Source organism: Aulonocara stuartgranti (genome assembly GCF_965226115.1).
Source record: "Aulonocara stuartgranti genome assembly, chromosome: 16".
In the NCBI taxonomy this organism is placed as follows: domain Eukaryota; kingdom Metazoa; phylum Chordata; class Actinopteri; order Cichliformes; family Cichlidae; genus Aulonocara; species Aulonocara stuartgranti.
Window position 1 is genome coordinate 29,395,187 of NC_138952.1, and position 18,001 is coordinate 29,413,187.

The window sequence follows — 18,001 nt, forward strand, 5'->3', positions numbered from 1 at the left end:
ACTGAAGTGAAAGTAGTTCTCTCAAAAGAACACTACTGATCTAGTTGTTTTCAGACTCTTTTTGTTTAGTTAATTTACATCATTAACAGACTAAGTGCAGTCCCAAAATAGTGCCGATGCCCTCAGTCATAGAGGAGGTTTAACCTGAGGTGCATTTAAATTGTGTTTCCCATATTGTCAAGTGTCATAAAATTTCCTGAAAAACGTTTAAAAAAAAAATTCCCTGGAGTGTGTGAGATATCCTAATAACAGTCTTATCATCTGCCTTGATGCTTCCTGGTCTTGTTTCTTGCTGTATCTTTAGAGTGTCTGCATGAAATGATAGCAAAAAGCTGCCTGTCATCCTCTCTCCCTGCACAGAGTTTCTGCAGCAGTTTTGTAGATGCACATTAACAAACTTGCACCGTGCTACTTTTTATGTATATTAAGAAAACAGGTTTTTCCCCAGACATCTTTAAAACATCATCCTATAACCCATACCCCAGTTGTTCATTTTTTTGTGTGTGTTAAATCAATTCTTGTGGATTTCATTCCTTGTTCAACTAAACATATATCAGTAGGTACCCAGGAAAATGTCACTTTATTGCAGATAACTCCCTCAGAGCAGAGCCCTGTTGACCTTGGTACAGGAACATACTCAGATTCTGTAACTTTGTGTTTTAACTTAGTATCTAAAACCACTATGCTGTGTAGAGAAACATCGATTGCCTGCCATTTCTCCATATTTGAAAAAATATCAGAGGAATGTTGCAGTCTCATGTGACAATAGACTGACAGAGCGGACAGACAGTTAGAGACTTTCATCTACAGTAGCCTGAAAAACATTGAATCCTTTTAGTAACACTAATTAGATCAGCACTGAAATTCACTGCTCATATTACAGTTATTGCCATGGTCAGAGGGGATTTGTATAATATGATATCAGGACTGAAGCTGGCTGACCATGGCTTAATAATGTAAATATTTCCTCATACAGAACACGGTCACTGTGGAGACTCGTTTGGTTCTAGTTATTAAAAAGGAACTATACATCTTTTTTTCCTCACAGGGCCTAATGCATATCAAGCATTTTGGTTTACTGAACCCAGAAGTGACTGTGGTTAGATGATAGGGTGGAATGATAAGTTGTCGCTAGGAAACGTCATCTATAAACCATATGGGTTGAATGCACAGTTACAGATGCCTACTAACTAGTGCTAAATAACAGACAGACACTACAATTTCACTCACCAAAACTGAATCACAAACCTCTTAGATGCTCCGTACCACACCCATGTCGTCAACAGTTGTTTAAACATGGTGACTCCAGTTAGTGAAGCTGAAACCCAGCGGGTACCAATCAGCTACAGCTAAACATGTTGTCAGCATTCAGATGGATGAGTTATGAAAATAAATACAAATTCCCTCATACTAGAATTGTTATGAAGGTGGACACTCTCCACGGAGGCCAAAAACAGTTTTTACACCAGGCTGTAAACAGGCCTTGTAATGCATCTATGGGCACTGTCTCACATTTAGAGCTATATATTGTGTTAAATAAAAAAGGTGTTACAAACAATAAGCTACGCTAAGTTCAGGCTATCATTCAATTTTTATTAGCTAGTTTGAGGCAGCAGTAGTGGCTGGAAGCTAAAAAAAAAACCCCAGCGTAACAATGTGTGGCCTGCAGTAATTACACGTATTGAGAGATCACTTGATTTGTAGCTGTTTTCCTGTTGTTGTTTTACTTTTATTCTACTGACTGTGGTTCCTGTCAGCTTTTAAAGCAACCACATCAATCAGTACAACCACCTCGGTCTCACTGAACCAGCAGCCTTTTAGCACGGCAGTGCTTAACGAATTAAAAGTATTCATTCGTTTTATAAGTGGTCAATACATTAGGTAGTGAAAACAGTTGAAAAGGAAAAATGTCCACTGAATGGCTCTTTATAAACAAATCCTGTTTCGCACTGCAGGGAAACCTTAATGCTTTGAACAAAGACCAACTTCACATGAAAACTGTTGGCTGTCTCTTGCAGCATCGCTACAAGCAGCCAAATTATGTTTTGTATTGCTGAGGAAATTTGTCATGTTACTGCAGCATCTACAGACGGGAGATGATCTGTGTTTCATATGTTTATTATATTAAGAACTAGTCAGTAGGGCATGTTCCAGGCAATGATACTTTTGGACAAACACTCACTGTTGCAGCACTGTGTAGACCTCTTTAAAGGGACACCAATACTACATATGAAGGTCATTGTACCAGTCTTGGTCAGTAGTACCGATAATATCATCTTGTGGTACTCTGGGTGTAGATTTGTAGTCCTGTGTGATTTATGCAGAGTAGAGACGACAACACTGGAAGAAATGAGCAGGTTGAAGATAAAAGCAGCATCCAGTGTTTTCTTTCTTTTCTTTTTAAATTTAGTTTGAACCGTATTAGAGACTAAAGTTCTGCTTTCACCACAGACTTCCTGGGGAGTATGAGTCTTTTGAGGAACTCCTCTACTTAAGATTTAACTGGATGAACCAGAGTTTAAAGTTCTGTGAGATGGTTAGATCCCCAGAAAGTCCTTGCTTTGGTGCTAGATAAAGTGTGTTTATTAGTTCACTGTTCTTCAGTAAATTGAACACACGGCTGAACTCTTGGCCTTTTTATGCATTAATGCATATCCTTATGCTAACAATATCAATCTCAGTGCTAAATATAAAAACCTGCCTGAAATGTGCTGTTGTTGGTATTACTTACACCACAAAGTTGGACAGTGATGACGCCCTGACTATGAGAAGATGGGGAAAATCCCACCACCTCATCACTGCGCCTCAGAACCTGAGCGATATTGAATTGAATTAAAAACAAAAAAAAAACAAACTGTATTTATTGGCTGTTATAAATATCATTGTGGGTATATCAACAAATAGCCAGAATTAACCAATATATTAACCCTGTCTATTTATCTATCAAGAAATATACATATTCGTATAGCTAATATGCACATTGCATATCCATATGCAAGTATTTGATGAGTTCTTACTCACAGACTTTCCTCATATCGAGTTCATTCACAGAAATTACTATGGCAGTAAAGCTCCCATACTTTGAAACACCAGCTGACTCATGTATGCACAGATTTTTAGACTGAGGTGGTAACAGATGACTGAAAGATTAAGCTTTGTTTCCTAAGCTGAATGAGACACAGTTTAGCCTCTCTTGGTCAGCTTAATTACTACATGAGAGCATTTGTGGCTTTTTCTGTATGAGTTGGTGGCTGTTTGTGTTACGGAATAACGTCCTCTCCTCTCCTCAGGTCAGACGTTCTGATTGGAGCTCCTCGAGCTAACATGTCTGCGGACAGCATTGTGGAGAGAGGAGCAGTGTACAGCTGCCCCTGGGACAGATCCAGCGCCTGTCAGCAGCTGGTGTTTGACAACAAAGGTACCAGAAGACCCCTTAGTTTGGTTAAAACCTCTTCCCCATCACCTTAGGGTGGGTTTAACCTTCAGTATCTCTCCCTCCTTTAATGAAAACCACTTAGAATTTACATTTTAATTCCAGACCATGATAGATATCATGAACAGTTTTCAGTAAGCATATTACTGATTGAATACTGAGGGTTCAGCTCAGCCTGTTTCTGTTGTTTTCATGCTAAGACACATTCAGGAATGTGCGTTGAAGCAGAATGTGTGTGGACTCGTCCATGTACTGTGAGTGACTGACAAACTGCTGCCTCCTTCTGTTTATCCATGTTGCAATCATCTCTCTCCAGCATTGATCATAATTTAGTAATTTCCTGTTTCTCTTTGATTGTGAAAGGCCAGATGAGCAGAGCACTGTCTTCACTGTAAATATTTACACAGTGATAAACAGTTAGAATTTGGTAATGTTCTGTGATGTGGGTATTAATCCCTTTATTGTCTTCGTAGAATTTCAGTCATTTTTTTTTCTGTGAGGCAGCAGCACCCACACGTTCCAGGAATCCTGGAAGCTTCACACAATAAAATGTCCTTTTCTTAGGTGCAAATGGTGATTATTTCCTTTATATGTGAATGAAATGATTATGAAGAACAGCAGAAGTTGTCAAGGAAATGTTTTTGGTCATGTCTGTTGTTTTTACCAGGGGAAGCCAAAGTTACTCACTTTCAGAGAATATGTGGCATTTTGGATCTATAAATGAGTAAATCTGTGTTTCACAGACTTTTCTGACTACCCCAAATGTGATCCAGAGCTTTAAATGTTCTCGAGTACTAATTAATCTGTGTTTTTGGCTAAAAACTGCTGTACACTGGTATCAAAAATAGCGGATAAACTGAAACTGACACTAGCTGGTGAACCATTGACCCACTCAAGAACCGTAATTTCTCTCAGGAGCTTAAAGAGAGTTCATATTGAGCTAAGATCTGTCAGGATTTTACTTTGTCATATTCTTTAGTTCATAAGCTAATAACAAAGCAAGTGTAGGGCCTCCCACTTTCTGTTCAGTACACTAATAGTCTTATTGTCAATGAATAAGAGCTAATGAAGCTAAATGGCTAAAATAATGAATTCTACCTGTTTCTACAGAAAATGTTTTGAAAATGCAGAGCTGATAATATGTTTGCTTTGAAATAAAACAATGCTTATGTCCTCTTATAGTTTTACTTAAAGGGGCTGTTCTTGCGCATGAAATGCTACCATTCTGCATGGTGATTGGTCAGTTAGAGGTTAGTGACAGAACAAACTCACTTCATGGATTCTTTTCTCCTTACTTTCAAGCGGAAACAAACATGTATAAAGAAGCAATTGATTTTTGTGGTCGAATGAAAATTCCTTAGAAAATTTTCAGCTGATTTCTCACATCATGCCAGAACTCAGAATGGCAAAGTGGGACTTGTTTCGGTGTCATTCTTGCGACTCATGGGATTGCATCTATTTTCATAAGCCCGTCTGTCAAAACCATAATAAAAATGTCTACAATAAAACCATTTCCTTCCCTTATGAAACCAGAGGTTCAGATGGGTGTTCTTGAGTATTTAAATGTAAAAAAGGGAACTGTGTGTTAACTTTTTGTCCAGCAGACGTTTATGTTGCTGTCAGCTTTGCATACATGAAGTGTACATTTTTAAAGTCTCCTCTCTAGGCTTAAAGCCTATGTGACATTTGAAAGGTAAACAAAGAAAAGTTTTATAAGAAATCGTATCCGTTTTTGTTTTGTTTTTCCCTCCAGCCATGTTGGTGCCTGATGTTTTGCAAAAGTTGTACCATCTCCAAGCTTCTTCTTGGGAGATGATGTGCTCAGATGTGAACACACCTTCTTACTGCCTGACACATTTCATTTAATTTAATCATTTGACTTCTGCCTGCTGTTCTGTCTGGATGTCCTCCTTAATGATTCAGACTGGGAGGTGGTCAGTTGGCTGTAAGAACCTATAAGTGTGTTGTTGTTAAAAGTATTACATTCAGATGTCTTGTTACTTTTGACAACTTAAGAAGGACAAGCTGTGGTGTGTTCACCACTGACTTTAAAGCAGGAAGAATCACACCTGTGAATGCTGCGACACCCAGCACAACACTAGTGGTTTAAATTGCTTTAAATGTAAACTGGGTGTGTAGCTGGTTTATCGCTGGTGTTACCAAGGTCTCTTTGAGTGTCAACAGTATTGTGTCATATAAAGATTTGAAAGATGTCTATAAGTCTTTCAAAACAGAACTTATCCTCTGGTGAAACAGTGCAGTCACAGTGTTTCCAAATCACTGGTGACTGCACGCATTGACAGACATGATTTATAGTTTTCATAACGGGGCTGGGTAACTGTGGCTATATGATTAACTTTTCCTGCTAGCTTTCATTTTTTAAGAGTAGGTGTTAAATGAGTGACTGTCATCTTTTAGAGTGTAGGTTTAATGTCTTCTACACACTGGAGTGAAATACAAAAACACACCTAAAGATCCAAGGGAGAAAAATGGCAGGCACAGGAGAGCAAAGACAAGCCAGGTGTTGATGTTAGCTGAACAGTATGCTTGGGGCAATTGAGTTCATGTAGCAACCAAATCAAATCACTTTTATTGTCACATCACATGTGAGTGAAATTCTTGTGTGCGAGCTTCACAAGCAACAGAGTTGTGCAAAATACAATAACATAAACAGGCAAAATATACGAATGGCTAAATCTGAAACTAATAAATATATGTACAATATATATAATAGTATATGCTGACACTGACACATGCTCTAATAATGATGGCAAAGCACTGACTGACCAAAGCGATGAATAAACTTCTTTTTGGGTGCTTTGTGTTTTAAGCTATGTTTTTATGCACATTCTTAATTTGAGTTTAAGATATACCTAAGCTGAAATGTACAAGTCTTTTAAAGTCTAAAAAAACCACCCCTCTTAATCTATAAAAGCAAAGTGTGACAAAGTGCAGTGGAAAGAAATGATGACGTATATGAAGCATGTGACCTCAAGTTCCACTGAAGCTCTAGCTCCACTAAAGATGTGCAAAAACATCACATGAAAAAACAGAAACGTCATATTTCCGTTGTCTTTTCTACATTTTTATCTGGCACTCTTTCAGTTATCTCTTTTTCTGCTGTGGTGTTGGGGTAACCAACCAGCTACCTTTGGGTTTTTTTTGACATAGTCGTTAAGATTGACATAGCAATAGTGAATTAAATTGGTGGGATGGGAGATTTGCATTTGGTAACTAAGGAAATTAATTTGTTTTTCTATGCTTACATTTGCCAAGAAATCTCCAGTATACATACCTAACATATTTTACCCTAAACTGGAACCACACTTTCTGCCAGTTCCATTAAAAGAGGACATGGAAGACAAAGCGGAATGAAGGAAGTATAAATAGCCGGAGACAGGGCAGTATGTGTTTCTTTGAGCGAGGCTGTGTAGTTGAGCTTGGTTGGTATTCTGTGGGAGACCTCAGCCATGAAAATAGGAAGTTAAAAAACAAACAAACCACACAACACTCCAAAACGGTGACGTCCCGCCCCCTCCAGCATGGCGTCAATATTGCCCGTGCACAAGCTCTTTGCAGACAAAGAATACATGCAGTATCGTGTTAAAGCAGAGTTCATGTTGCTTTCACCATTTAAACCAACAGCGAATATTCTCCCTCCTCCTTTGAAAAATCTGACACTGATGTTTGACACACTTTGAGTGGCACATGAATAAAAACTGAAATCTTCACTGCCACAGTTAATGAAACTGCTTTCATTTTCCAGTAAAATAATGTTAGACATTCAAAGTTAGAACCTACAATTTAGCTCTCTAAATTTCTTTTAAAAGCCACAAATGCCAAGGATTACATTTTGTGTTGATCAACAGAATTGCTTTTGCTGCTTTTATTTTGCATTCATAAAACTAATATAGAATAGTGCAGGATTTAGTTGGAAACCTGCAGACTTAAATACCTTCAGCCTTATTATAATTTGGCTTTTTGGCAGAAGTATTCAGTGCTATGTACTGTACGTATATCTGTCTTTAATCAACTGATTTTGGCCTGTAGCTCTACAGCACTGGAATACCTGCTGAACAGTTGGCTTCATGCAGCCTGCTGTTCCAGGCCTCTTATGTCCATAAAAGGTAAATTTGTCTTACATAGCCTCAGTAAGTCTTGTAAAGCAGGCGCCTAGTGCAGGATGTTTACTTTTCAACTTGTTCAACTTCATCTCCTGATGTTACAGTCTAATTGATCAGCAAATTCCTTCCCATCTGCCTTAGAACAGGACACGGTCAGCACTGAGAGCCTGCAGGCTCGGACAGAAACCAAACATGTTCGGTGACACTCTTCTCTTTGGGTCGTAATGTAGTTAGTCAGTGGCCTAGTTATAATGCTGTGTGTGCACACACGTGTGAGTGTGTGTGCGCCCATGTGTGTGCTTTTCCCCACAATAGAGGCCTTTGTTGATGACCTGAGTAATTACTGGCCAAAAGCTTTACTGGACCAGAGAACAGAATTAACTGGAATTTGACTGTGTGTGTGTGATTGTGTGTGTCTGTCTCACAGTGACCCAGACTCAGCATTAATCTGTCCTGACTCTGGTTTTTTCCTTTTTTTGGGTTGTTTTATACTGTCTTCAAGAATATTGTGTACAGCAAATATATAATAGTTTTTATATATTTGCTTTTATGTGCAGCACATAAAATTAGGTCAGAGGTCATAGTAATGCTATTAATAATGCTCGATAGAGCTACTAAAAATGACAATAGGTTTTCAGAATGACAGGAACATGTCATCATAGGATGCTTTATGTGTATAATTGATTCATTTTATTACAACATATGATGTTATGTACAGTAACTGGTTATAATCTAAACTATTTACTGAACAATGAAATGAATGCTGCTCACACTTTATCCATGTAAATAAAAATAAAATGTACTGAAAATGATCCCAGGTACAGTACAATGTGTTTCAACAGGATAAACTTTGCGGTTGTTTTTACTGCACTACAAACTTTTTAAAAGTACGAAGCACAAAACTTTTTAAAAAGAACAAAGAAAAAAAATGTGTAGAAAATACAAAACTTCCCCTAAAAGTGAGCTGAGAGCGAGTAAGTGAGCTGCCTTGGTGGAGGTTTGTTGTTCTCACCACGTGAATGTCGATAATAACAAATTTTTTGGTTAGCAAACAACAAACAGTGTCTGAGTTTGTTCCTTTTCAGATGGTAACTAGCTGGCAGGAAACAGTTGGCATCATGGCTCCTTGATTCACCACCATAATTACAGATTAGGTAAGACTGATGCAAGTTATTGCCAAACTGGGAAACTAATCCTTTTGTACTTCATCCCTCGTGTCCACTAGAGCACTCTTTTATCAACCAAACAGCTCTGAGAGTCAAAGAATTTGAATTTAGCTGGAACTGCCGAGGCTGGAGTTTCCCATCCTGGTGGGAAAATCCCAAACTGTCCGTGTGTAATATCTGCCCAGGCTTAAATATTTATCTGCTTATTGCTTGTAAATATTTATCTGATTTCTATGGGAGTCGTCCTTTTGTTTCACTAATTCGGAGCTCAGTCTGTTATTATGTTTTTGTTGTTTTGTTGTTTGTTTTTTCACTCCAGCTGGGAGCAGTCAAATGCCAGCTGTTGTCTCCTGACAGCTTTCCTATTATACACACAGTATCAGTCAGTGAAACCTGTGGAATCACAGGCATGTGGATTTGTGTGTTATAGTCCTCAGAGTAACTGCTATTTACATTGTATATGTACAAAGCTATTATCACTGTAAGTAACATTTTTTCATAATTCACATTTAAAACAGAGCTTTTAGTGACCCAAGTGCTGTACAAAGTATGTATGGCTACAGTATGTACACACACAAGAATGTCATTAAATGAAAAAGTAAAAAGTGGGCACAAAATACACAATTTAAGATGTTTGAAGCACCTCCATTGGGTTGTTTTGTTGAATGTTTTTCAATAATTTATTAAACATTGGTTATTCTGTGAAGATATAGTCAGATAATTTTGAGATTTTCAAGAACTTTGTTAAAGAGCAGTCGAAAAAGGCATGAAATGCTGCGATGGCACATACTGTCAGTGGTGTATAAGACTGTCATCAGTGTGCAAATGCCACTGTAAGGAAAAATGACGTATACTTTCTATTACATGGCATTACATAATTCCAGATGTTGTAGTTCAAATCCTGTTGCTTGTATAAATAAACAGCAACTGTCCATATGCAGTACTGTGCGAAAGAAGGTCAGGATATCTGGACTCAAGAGCAGAAGTGCTGTTTGGTCTCTCAGTCATAGTGAGACCCACTTCTCATCAGCATTGGTGATTCTCTGTAGCTCGGTTGGTCATTTTGAAACAAAAACACTTGTGTGTTTGCTAAAGTGTGAGGTCTGTAATGAAATGTCTGATGCAGAATGTGAGTGGTCATAATGGGAATCATACAGCGGTCCACAGGTCCATGAAAAGATGACCTTCATAGGGAGACTGGGGAAATTTTGTAGCCTTTTAAAACATGCGTCATAGCACGTGGGATGTGCTTATGTGTAATGGAGAGGGTGGCTACGCCAGTCTTGAATTAAATAAAAAAACAAAAACAGAAGGACCATTAAATTTCAGTGTGGTGCTCATCATTCAGTGCTTATTAGGAAAAACTGTGCTTAAGATGGTAATTAATGGTGTATGTTTGCAGTTGTAGTCATGCTGCGATCTGTCTGATTGTCTCCTGTTTTTCTTCCTGAAATACTCATCCTGTCTGTCCTTCTTTTAGGACACTGGAGATTTTCACAGCACTGCAGTCATTTATAGCCACAGCTGTGTATGTGTCATAAGTCTATCAGAATTCTAAGTTTATCCATGTTTGAATGGTGCGTGTTGGCAGGAAAAAAAAACCATATGCTGCCCAAACGTTATTAAACATAGGTCAGAGCTTTCCCGTTGGAAAACTGCTGCACTAAACTTTTAACAAAGACTGTCCCATGTCACATTATAACTTACCAATCAGGAATCTTCCCTGATTAAGATGGAGTCCCGACAGTCGACCATTTATTTCATGTAGTTATTGTTCATTTGAAAAACCTGGACAGTTTTGTGCTGCTGCAGATTTTAAAAGGGGAAAACGGACATCTTGAGTATTAGTCCAAAATTTGTATTTGTGTGTTTAAAGATATTTTTCTGCTGCTTTATTTTGTGGCCGTTTCTTTTTTTTACCATCGTTGTTCTCTAATTTAAATTGTTTAACAATGATCTTTTTCTTTTTGCAGACGAAAGGACGCGTGATGGGGCTAAGATGGAGTTTAAATCCAAACAATGGTTTGGAGCGTCAGTGCGATCTGATGGAGAACACATTCTGGTAAGAAACACGGCACGTAAAATGTCTGAGGAACAGCACTAACTTCATGCCTTGCCTCATGGACTTTCTGTCCAGAGTACCCAGAATGTTTTGTCTCACTGCCGTTTTTTTCTTCCTGCTGAAGTGAAGACCTCTGAACTTTTGGATTGTTCAATGTACTGATCTAGCATTTTCAAAATCCTACAATTCCTGGTTGTAGTATGCAGATGATTAAATGAATTATTTCCATGGTCAGTCCACACTTTCACATATGTGATTTGACCACAGGAGCTGCCCATTTAGAACCATTGTTTTGGGTAAATAAAGTGTGCCTTCTCCAGTGTAGGAGCCTCAGAGTTGTTCTAAAAATCCTGAAACCTTTGATCCAAACCTTTGTGGAAAGGTGAAGGACAGTACAGTGCATATATCTAAGAAAATAACACAGCGTCTCATTTTGTTTTCGTCCACTGTTCTTGTTTCATTGCGGTCGGATATGTCTTAAGGTTTTGCATCAGTTTGTGCCAGTGGTGGGTTCTCCACCACAACTGAAACAGAAAGGCTGAAAGGATACACTACACCACCTTGCAAGAGTCCTCACAGTTAATGACTTAGAGGATGAAGCACAGTTTTACCAACAATCGACACCAACCATTTTTACACTGAACTAATATGTCGCTGGATTTGTTTTGTCTATGTGTGTATGCTCTGTAGGCGTGTGCTCCCCTTTACCAGTGGTCAACCTTAGGTGTCTCTGAGCGTGAGCCTGTGGGAACTTGTTACCTGAAGAAAGGAAACCAGGTGGTTGAATACTCGCCCTGCAGAACAGGTATGTTTGTTGCTTCCTGTCCTAGTATCTGCAGTGGAATTCTGTTCTTACCCCTCCCAGTTCAAGTGCATGATCTCAGCTACGGTGGCCACTGTAGGACAAACATATTTCAGAAAACATTTAGTCCGTTTTTCATAACAACCCGCAGCTGGACATGTTTCAATACTACATGTGCATTCTATATTTTAACATATTTGAGTAATATTGACACTTAGCAATACATTAGGAATAAGATAATAAGTGAGACATATTGTGCGATATTTTACATTTTTACCGTGGAGTTACCTCGAAAACTCTGCTCGCCGTTCATCTGTGATAAGCGCAGGCTGTCAGTCTGCTGTTTACCACAGCTGTCAGTATGATACAAGACAACGTGTCAGTGAAGCTCACTTCTGTTCAGTGACAGCGATACTGAGGTGAGTTTTTGAGGAATTTTTCTGTCAGCGCGTGCTGGTGGTTTTTGCTGCTGGAAGTGTTATTGAACTTGGGTACTTTTGAATAAACTCTCATACAATGTGAGAATGTAATCAAACTTCACGTCAGAAGTAAAGTGTGATTTTTAGCACACTCCAGCCCAACATTAGCCTATAACCAGCTGTTATTGTTTAGCTGGCTCATTCTCAGATATCCAGAGACTGGAGGGTCGCATTTTTAATTTGCTGTATAGTTTCAACTATGTCAGGAATAAATGAGCATGTTCATGCACATTTTCATGTTAGGGCTCTGACCTATGTTCAGTTCAGACTGAAGTAAGATCTTCAGTAAGGAGGAAAAGGATGAGGTGGAAATGAGGAAGGAGACAGCAGCAGAGTGTGAGACTCATAATAAAATATTAAATAACCTCAAAAAATGACTTTTTTAGTTTTTTGTATTTAATAGATATTTAAGCAGTTAGTTTGTTAGTTTTTACCCCACTTTACAGCTGGGTGGCATGGACACCCAAGTTTGTCAGTGCGATAACTCCAGCATGAGGCGACGTAGGAATTCAGACCATAGGCACGTCTACTAAAAAGTCTTGAATGAGTTTGAATCTCAGTGACCTCGTCTTCAAGGTCAGGATAAGAGGTCACGCTTTCTGAAAATCTTGTCATCATATATCATCATATCCTTCTATTTGGTGCTTTATAATAAATTCTGCTATTTTATTTCTTCTCCAGATAAAAACTCACCAGAAGGGCAGGGCTTCTGCCAGGCTGGCTTCAGTGTCGATTTCCTTAAGGTAGGATTCACACACGCTGTCCCCAAATAACCTGTTTTGTAAATTGCCTCAAAGCGCTCATTGTCAACTACGTCAGGAGTTAGTGAGGCTGTCTGCAGTGCTGCTGCTCTTGGAAGTTAGGTGTCAGTACAAATGAACAAATGAGTACCTAATCCAATAGTAATGTTTAGATTAGTGTGTGAGATTGTTATTTTTTTTAATTTTTATCATCCCTTTAGTTTGTTTTTGTGGACAGTAAACAGGTGGAAGAAAATGTAGTTTTAAATGAGTGTATCTTAGTTTACCTAGTGCACCTTGTTTATATAGACAGGAAGCAGCATGAAGAGAGAGAGAAATCTGTCTGGGATATACAGGGTGGGCCATTTATATGGATACACCGTAATAACATGGGGATGGTTGGTGATATTAAAGATGTGTCACATGGCCCTCTTCCTATTGAAAAAACAAAAGTTGTATCCAAGATGGCCGACTTCTAAATGGCCACCATGGTCACCACCCATCTTGAGGAGTTTGCCCCCTCACATATACTAATGTGCCACAAACAGGACTTTAATATCACCAACCATTCCCATGTTATTACGGTGTATCCGTATAAATGGCCCACCCTGTAGTTTTGCAGTTCAGAGCCACATCCAGGAAATTAAATATTGAGTTTTGCTGATTAATATTTGTTTAATCAACAAAACTCAACAACTTGCTGCTGGACGGTGATTTTAAACAAGTCAAGCCTCACACTGCTGGCGCTTCCATAAATGGTTCTGCATAACAGCATTTGCTCATAAAAGAAATTTCTCACAGCATTTTTCATGTAAGACAAGTTAATGAATTCAAAAACGAGTTTAAGTTATAGGATCACTGTAGTACTTAAGATGTATGCTTTGGAGATTCTCATAGCATCTTAATACTTCAGTGTCTGTGGGATGACATTCCTATAGATAAAGGCACGACCAAATGAGAGTTGGAGAAAACAGTGCAGGCTGTGGAATGTTGTATACACTGCACAGTTAAGCGATTTTGAATCAGGAGATAAAAATGCAATAAGTCTTCAGTTGCAGCAGATTGTCCTTTCATCAACCATCAATTTGAGGTTTTTAGTTTAGTACAGCAGTGTCACATTCAGCTAGAATTCACTGCCTCTCTATTTGTTACAACATAATGCAAAATTAATAATGGTAGAAATGAAAGATTTGGGGCGAGGATATGATCCCAGTCAGGGGAGCATCTGTACTGAATCACTAGTTCAGTAAGTTGAACTGTTAACCCTTTGGAAAAGAATGTGTTTTTTTACTATGAGACTGAGTAAGGAGTGCAAGACAAAATCTGGATTTTCCTTTCCCCTCTCCTTTTTTATGTCTTCAGAATGACAAAAGGGTGGTGGTGGGAGGACCTGGCAGCTTCTACTGGCAGGGTGAGTGTAACACTGACTTACGTGTAGGCGTTTGTGTGTGTGTTTCCTGCTGCCACCTTAAAGCAAGTGTGGTGACTCACACATGAAGACAAACAGTTCATTTCCAGGTCATCCAGCCAGCCCTGTTTTCACTGCCCCTCTCTCTGTTTTTAGTTCAGGGTGAACAGACAGAGACCGGCACCTTTTTATGAATGACAAGTAGTAACAAATAAGGCTATGACAGAGCATTCAGGCCGAACACTGTGTCAAAAAGGTGTTTGTATATCCCTCCACATCGTTGATAACATGGTCTGCTGCTCGATGAGGCTTTCAGCTGAGCTGTCAGTGGTTTTAAAAGCTGCTGGATCAGCATGAGCAGTGTGTGCTGTGTCACTGTGGGGTCTGGGGGCAAGAGAACATTTACTGTAACTGTATTTAAATATAGTTTTACGCTAGGTACTTTACCCCTTTCACGCATAGTGGTCACAACAGTGGACAGTTATTCAAGGCCTGTTTTCTTGTATTTGTGTCAGTGTTGATGGTATACTTGCACATAAACCACTACATTGGAGACTGATGTGTCACTCCATACCCTGCCACCCACTCCAAAGGTGATGTTGTCCACCTAAGTGGACTTGTAAAAAAACTATTTGAAAAGTGCATGTTTAAAAAATCATGTTCAAAAATCTGTTTTTTCATGCCTAAAGATGAATAAAAATACTTAATAATAATAATAATAATAATAATAATAATAATTCATCAGAATCAGAAAGACTTTATTTATCCCCAAGGGGCAATTAACATACAACAGAGCAGCATGACGTTGAAGAACAGGACATGGCATAAACATGAAAGGGTTAAAGAAAGGTAGTTTTTCTGAGTCTATCCACTGGAATACAGAGTCATAACTATTGTTTTATAACTCTTAACTGAAGTGGACTTTGTATTCAAGTTCAAATTTGGTCCTAAAAACTGTTTTGCTTGTGAGCTGCATATAAAATTCATTTTAACTGTTGCAATTTTGATCAGCATGTGTGGTTGGAATTGAAGCACCCAGTTTTTTTTTTTTTTTTTTTCTACGTTGACAAAAAGTAACTCAGATTAAAAAATAATGAACAAAAGAAAAAGCTGTTATTATGATGTTGTCTGTAGCGTAGTTTTCACAGGTACAGTTGATCAGAATGTTAACAGCTATAGGAAAAAAAACACTGATCTCAACTTGTAGTTAACGGCATTACTCACTGCACCATCTCACTCTGGACCATAACATGCATCATCGCACGCTTAAGATTTTAATGAGCAGGTAAAGCTATGAGGTGTGTGTGTGTCTGTCTGTCTTTCTATATCTGAGCAGCATTTTGTAATGTTTGTCTGGCCATCTGATATTAGAGGGTGTGACATGGATTATACCCTGAACGCTGAGTCAGTCACACAATTTTTTTTCCCCCCTTTATGGTCATAGTCTTCCTGCGCCTTCCTGTGTTAGCCTAATGATTGTTTCCTGTTGAGTCAGCACTCACAGTTACACACTCCACACTGTTGTTTCTGATTTGATAGCTGTTAATGCTGCGTCTCTGTGGCTCCTTTAATTACAAGTTGTATGTTTTTTGTTTTTTTCTCGACACCAAAAGTGCGTCAGCGTGTAAACACACATGTGAAAGAACTTTTTCTTTCTGCCCTTTACCTCCTTCACTTTTTTTCTGTTCCCCTAAATTGCTGGTGTTTTTTCACTTTTGTCTCTTGTGCTCTAACATTTTTCTTTTCCATCTTTTTTTCTCTCTTGCTCTCTATCCTCACTCTTTCCTTGTGTTCTGTCTTGCTTTGCTCTTCTTGTTCTCCTCCATGCCGTCTCCTCTGTCTTTTCTTCTTCTCTCTCCTCCTCTCTCTTCAGGTCAGCTGATCTCGGATGACGTCTCAGAGATTTTTACCCGCTTCACTAATGATTACTTCACCCGTTATGGAAACACGCTCTCCACCAAGTCAGCCAATGCCCAGTATGACGACAGTTATCTTGGTAACTACACAATCACGTACACACCTTCAGTCAGATTTTCATAACTTCTATGTTTATGTCTCAGAGCTCTTTGTTAACCAGTGGGTGGAATCCATCTTTTGCATGTAGTCTGTGATCATCATATTAGTGCTGGTCTACAAGCAGGACCTGGTATAAAGAGATAAAAAAAAAAAAACCTGCTGCTTGAGTTTTTTTATGTGTAAAATAAATAACTGTCAAATATAAAACTATGAAAGCAAAGTTTAACAGTAAAGCATTTACACAAATTACAACGTTGCAGCTGCAAGCTTTGAGAACGATCCAAACACAGAGGATGAACTTTTCTAGTGTGTCTAGCTTTTGAGAATGTGCCTGTAAATTACAATATGTTTGAATTATATACACAAATTCTTATTTAGAGGTCCTTGTGCATCTTTAAACATTTTTTGAAACGATCAAACCCCAGAAAATTTGAACAGTTTGACCGAGAGACTCTGTGATTGTGTTCACAGGATACTCTGTGACAGTTGCAGACTTCAATGGCGATGGAAAGGACGGTAAGAGGGATAATGAAGGGGATTTATATAATGCAAGTGTACTGCAAATACACCAGTGTGAAATGTTCACACAGTTTTCACACACTTATAAAGAAAAGGCTCGGAGTGAGTTGAATTAATTGCTCTGTTTTTTAAAGGCAGTGTCCCGTGGACGCCCAGCTTCCCTTTTAAAGCCACAGTAAATGTAACAGTGTTGGGTTTTTTGATTTTCATATAAACCAAGTCAATGGCATAATTATAACAGCAATATTTGAAGCAATAGCAAAAAAAGTCACATCTGTAGTTAGATGATAACCAGTCTGTTAGTGTCTATCTGTTCAACTTTTTATGCTTCCACAGATTTTGTGACTGGAGTACCGAGGGGGGAGAAGGCGCTGGGTTATGTAAGTGTTACAAGCTCACACACACTTCTCAATGTTTGAACTATGCCAAGTTACGGCTGTTGTCCTAGAGCTTCCATAGTGCAGGACATGCATATTATCCAGTCAGTCTGTGGTCAGAGAGTGTACCTACCTCAGGGCTTTAGGCAGAGTGCTTCATAGCATCTAACCAACAATTATCAGCTAGTGCTCTGCTTCAGATATTCACTGTCAGTCTTCTCAAGCTCCAGCTGTGATTGGATGATTGGTGGTTTCTCTTCATCTAGTTGTATAACAATTTAAAGCAAACCGTTATTGAGAGTTCAGAGTTTCAGTTACAAAGACTAACTTCAATTCTTCTTATGTTCATTACATATGGTTAGAGTAATAAACCCACACTTTAAAGACTTAAGATTTTTTTTTCATTAGGAAACATAAGCTTGCTGTTAAATATTAATCATTGTGGCTTCATATTGCATTGCAAATAAAACACAGAGAAAAATAAGCTAAAAATACAGCACTGTCTACAGCACCATGTGTATCCGGTCGTTAAGTGATGACGTGACGAATCCTACTTCCGGGCCTAAAGTAGTCTGCGTTTAATATGGCTTTTGTGTTGTTAACATGTTTAATGTTATGTATTTTCTTCTATTTGATCTCAAAAAGCTCCTAAAACAGTCAGTGATCCCTGTTGACCTCCCTCGGCTTTTATTACCGCTAATCATTTATTTAAGCTCAGCTTTTAAAACCATAGGATGTAACTACAGCCCAGCCCATGCAGCAGTATATGAATGACTAACCTCGTATTGTGGATGGATTATCTCAGTTGTTCTCCTGGCTGAAGTTTGGTCCTTTTACAGCATCCTGCCATGCGATTACATTTGTTCCTGACCACC

General features: G+C 38.6%; 2 protein-coding genes across 2 annotated transcripts in view; one reads left to right on the top strand and one right to left on the bottom strand.

Annotated features, from left to right (window-relative positions):
- The window catches only part of enox1 (ecto-NOX disulfide-thiol exchanger 1), a 304,893-nt gene that overhangs the window by 187,949 nt on the left and 98,943 nt on the right, over positions 1 to 18,001 (bottom strand). The window lies entirely within an intron of this gene.
- The window catches only part of itgav (integrin, alpha V), a 38,845-nt gene that overhangs the window by 1,021 nt on the left and 19,823 nt on the right, over positions 1 to 18,001 (top strand). The window contains exons 2-9 of the mRNA XM_082508500.1: positions 3,291 to 3,418; positions 10,697 to 10,785; positions 11,476 to 11,590; positions 12,748 to 12,809; positions 14,169 to 14,217; positions 16,088 to 16,210; positions 16,702 to 16,746; positions 17,086 to 17,129. Of these exons, the coding sequence (XP_082364626.1) occupies positions 3,291 to 3,418; positions 10,697 to 10,785; positions 11,476 to 11,590; positions 12,748 to 12,809; positions 14,169 to 14,217; positions 16,088 to 16,210; positions 16,702 to 16,746; positions 17,086 to 17,129 (655 nt within the window). The remainder of the gene's footprint in view (positions 1 to 3,290; positions 3,419 to 10,696; positions 10,786 to 11,475; positions 11,591 to 12,747; positions 12,810 to 14,168; positions 14,218 to 16,087; positions 16,211 to 16,701; positions 16,747 to 17,085; positions 17,130 to 18,001) is intronic.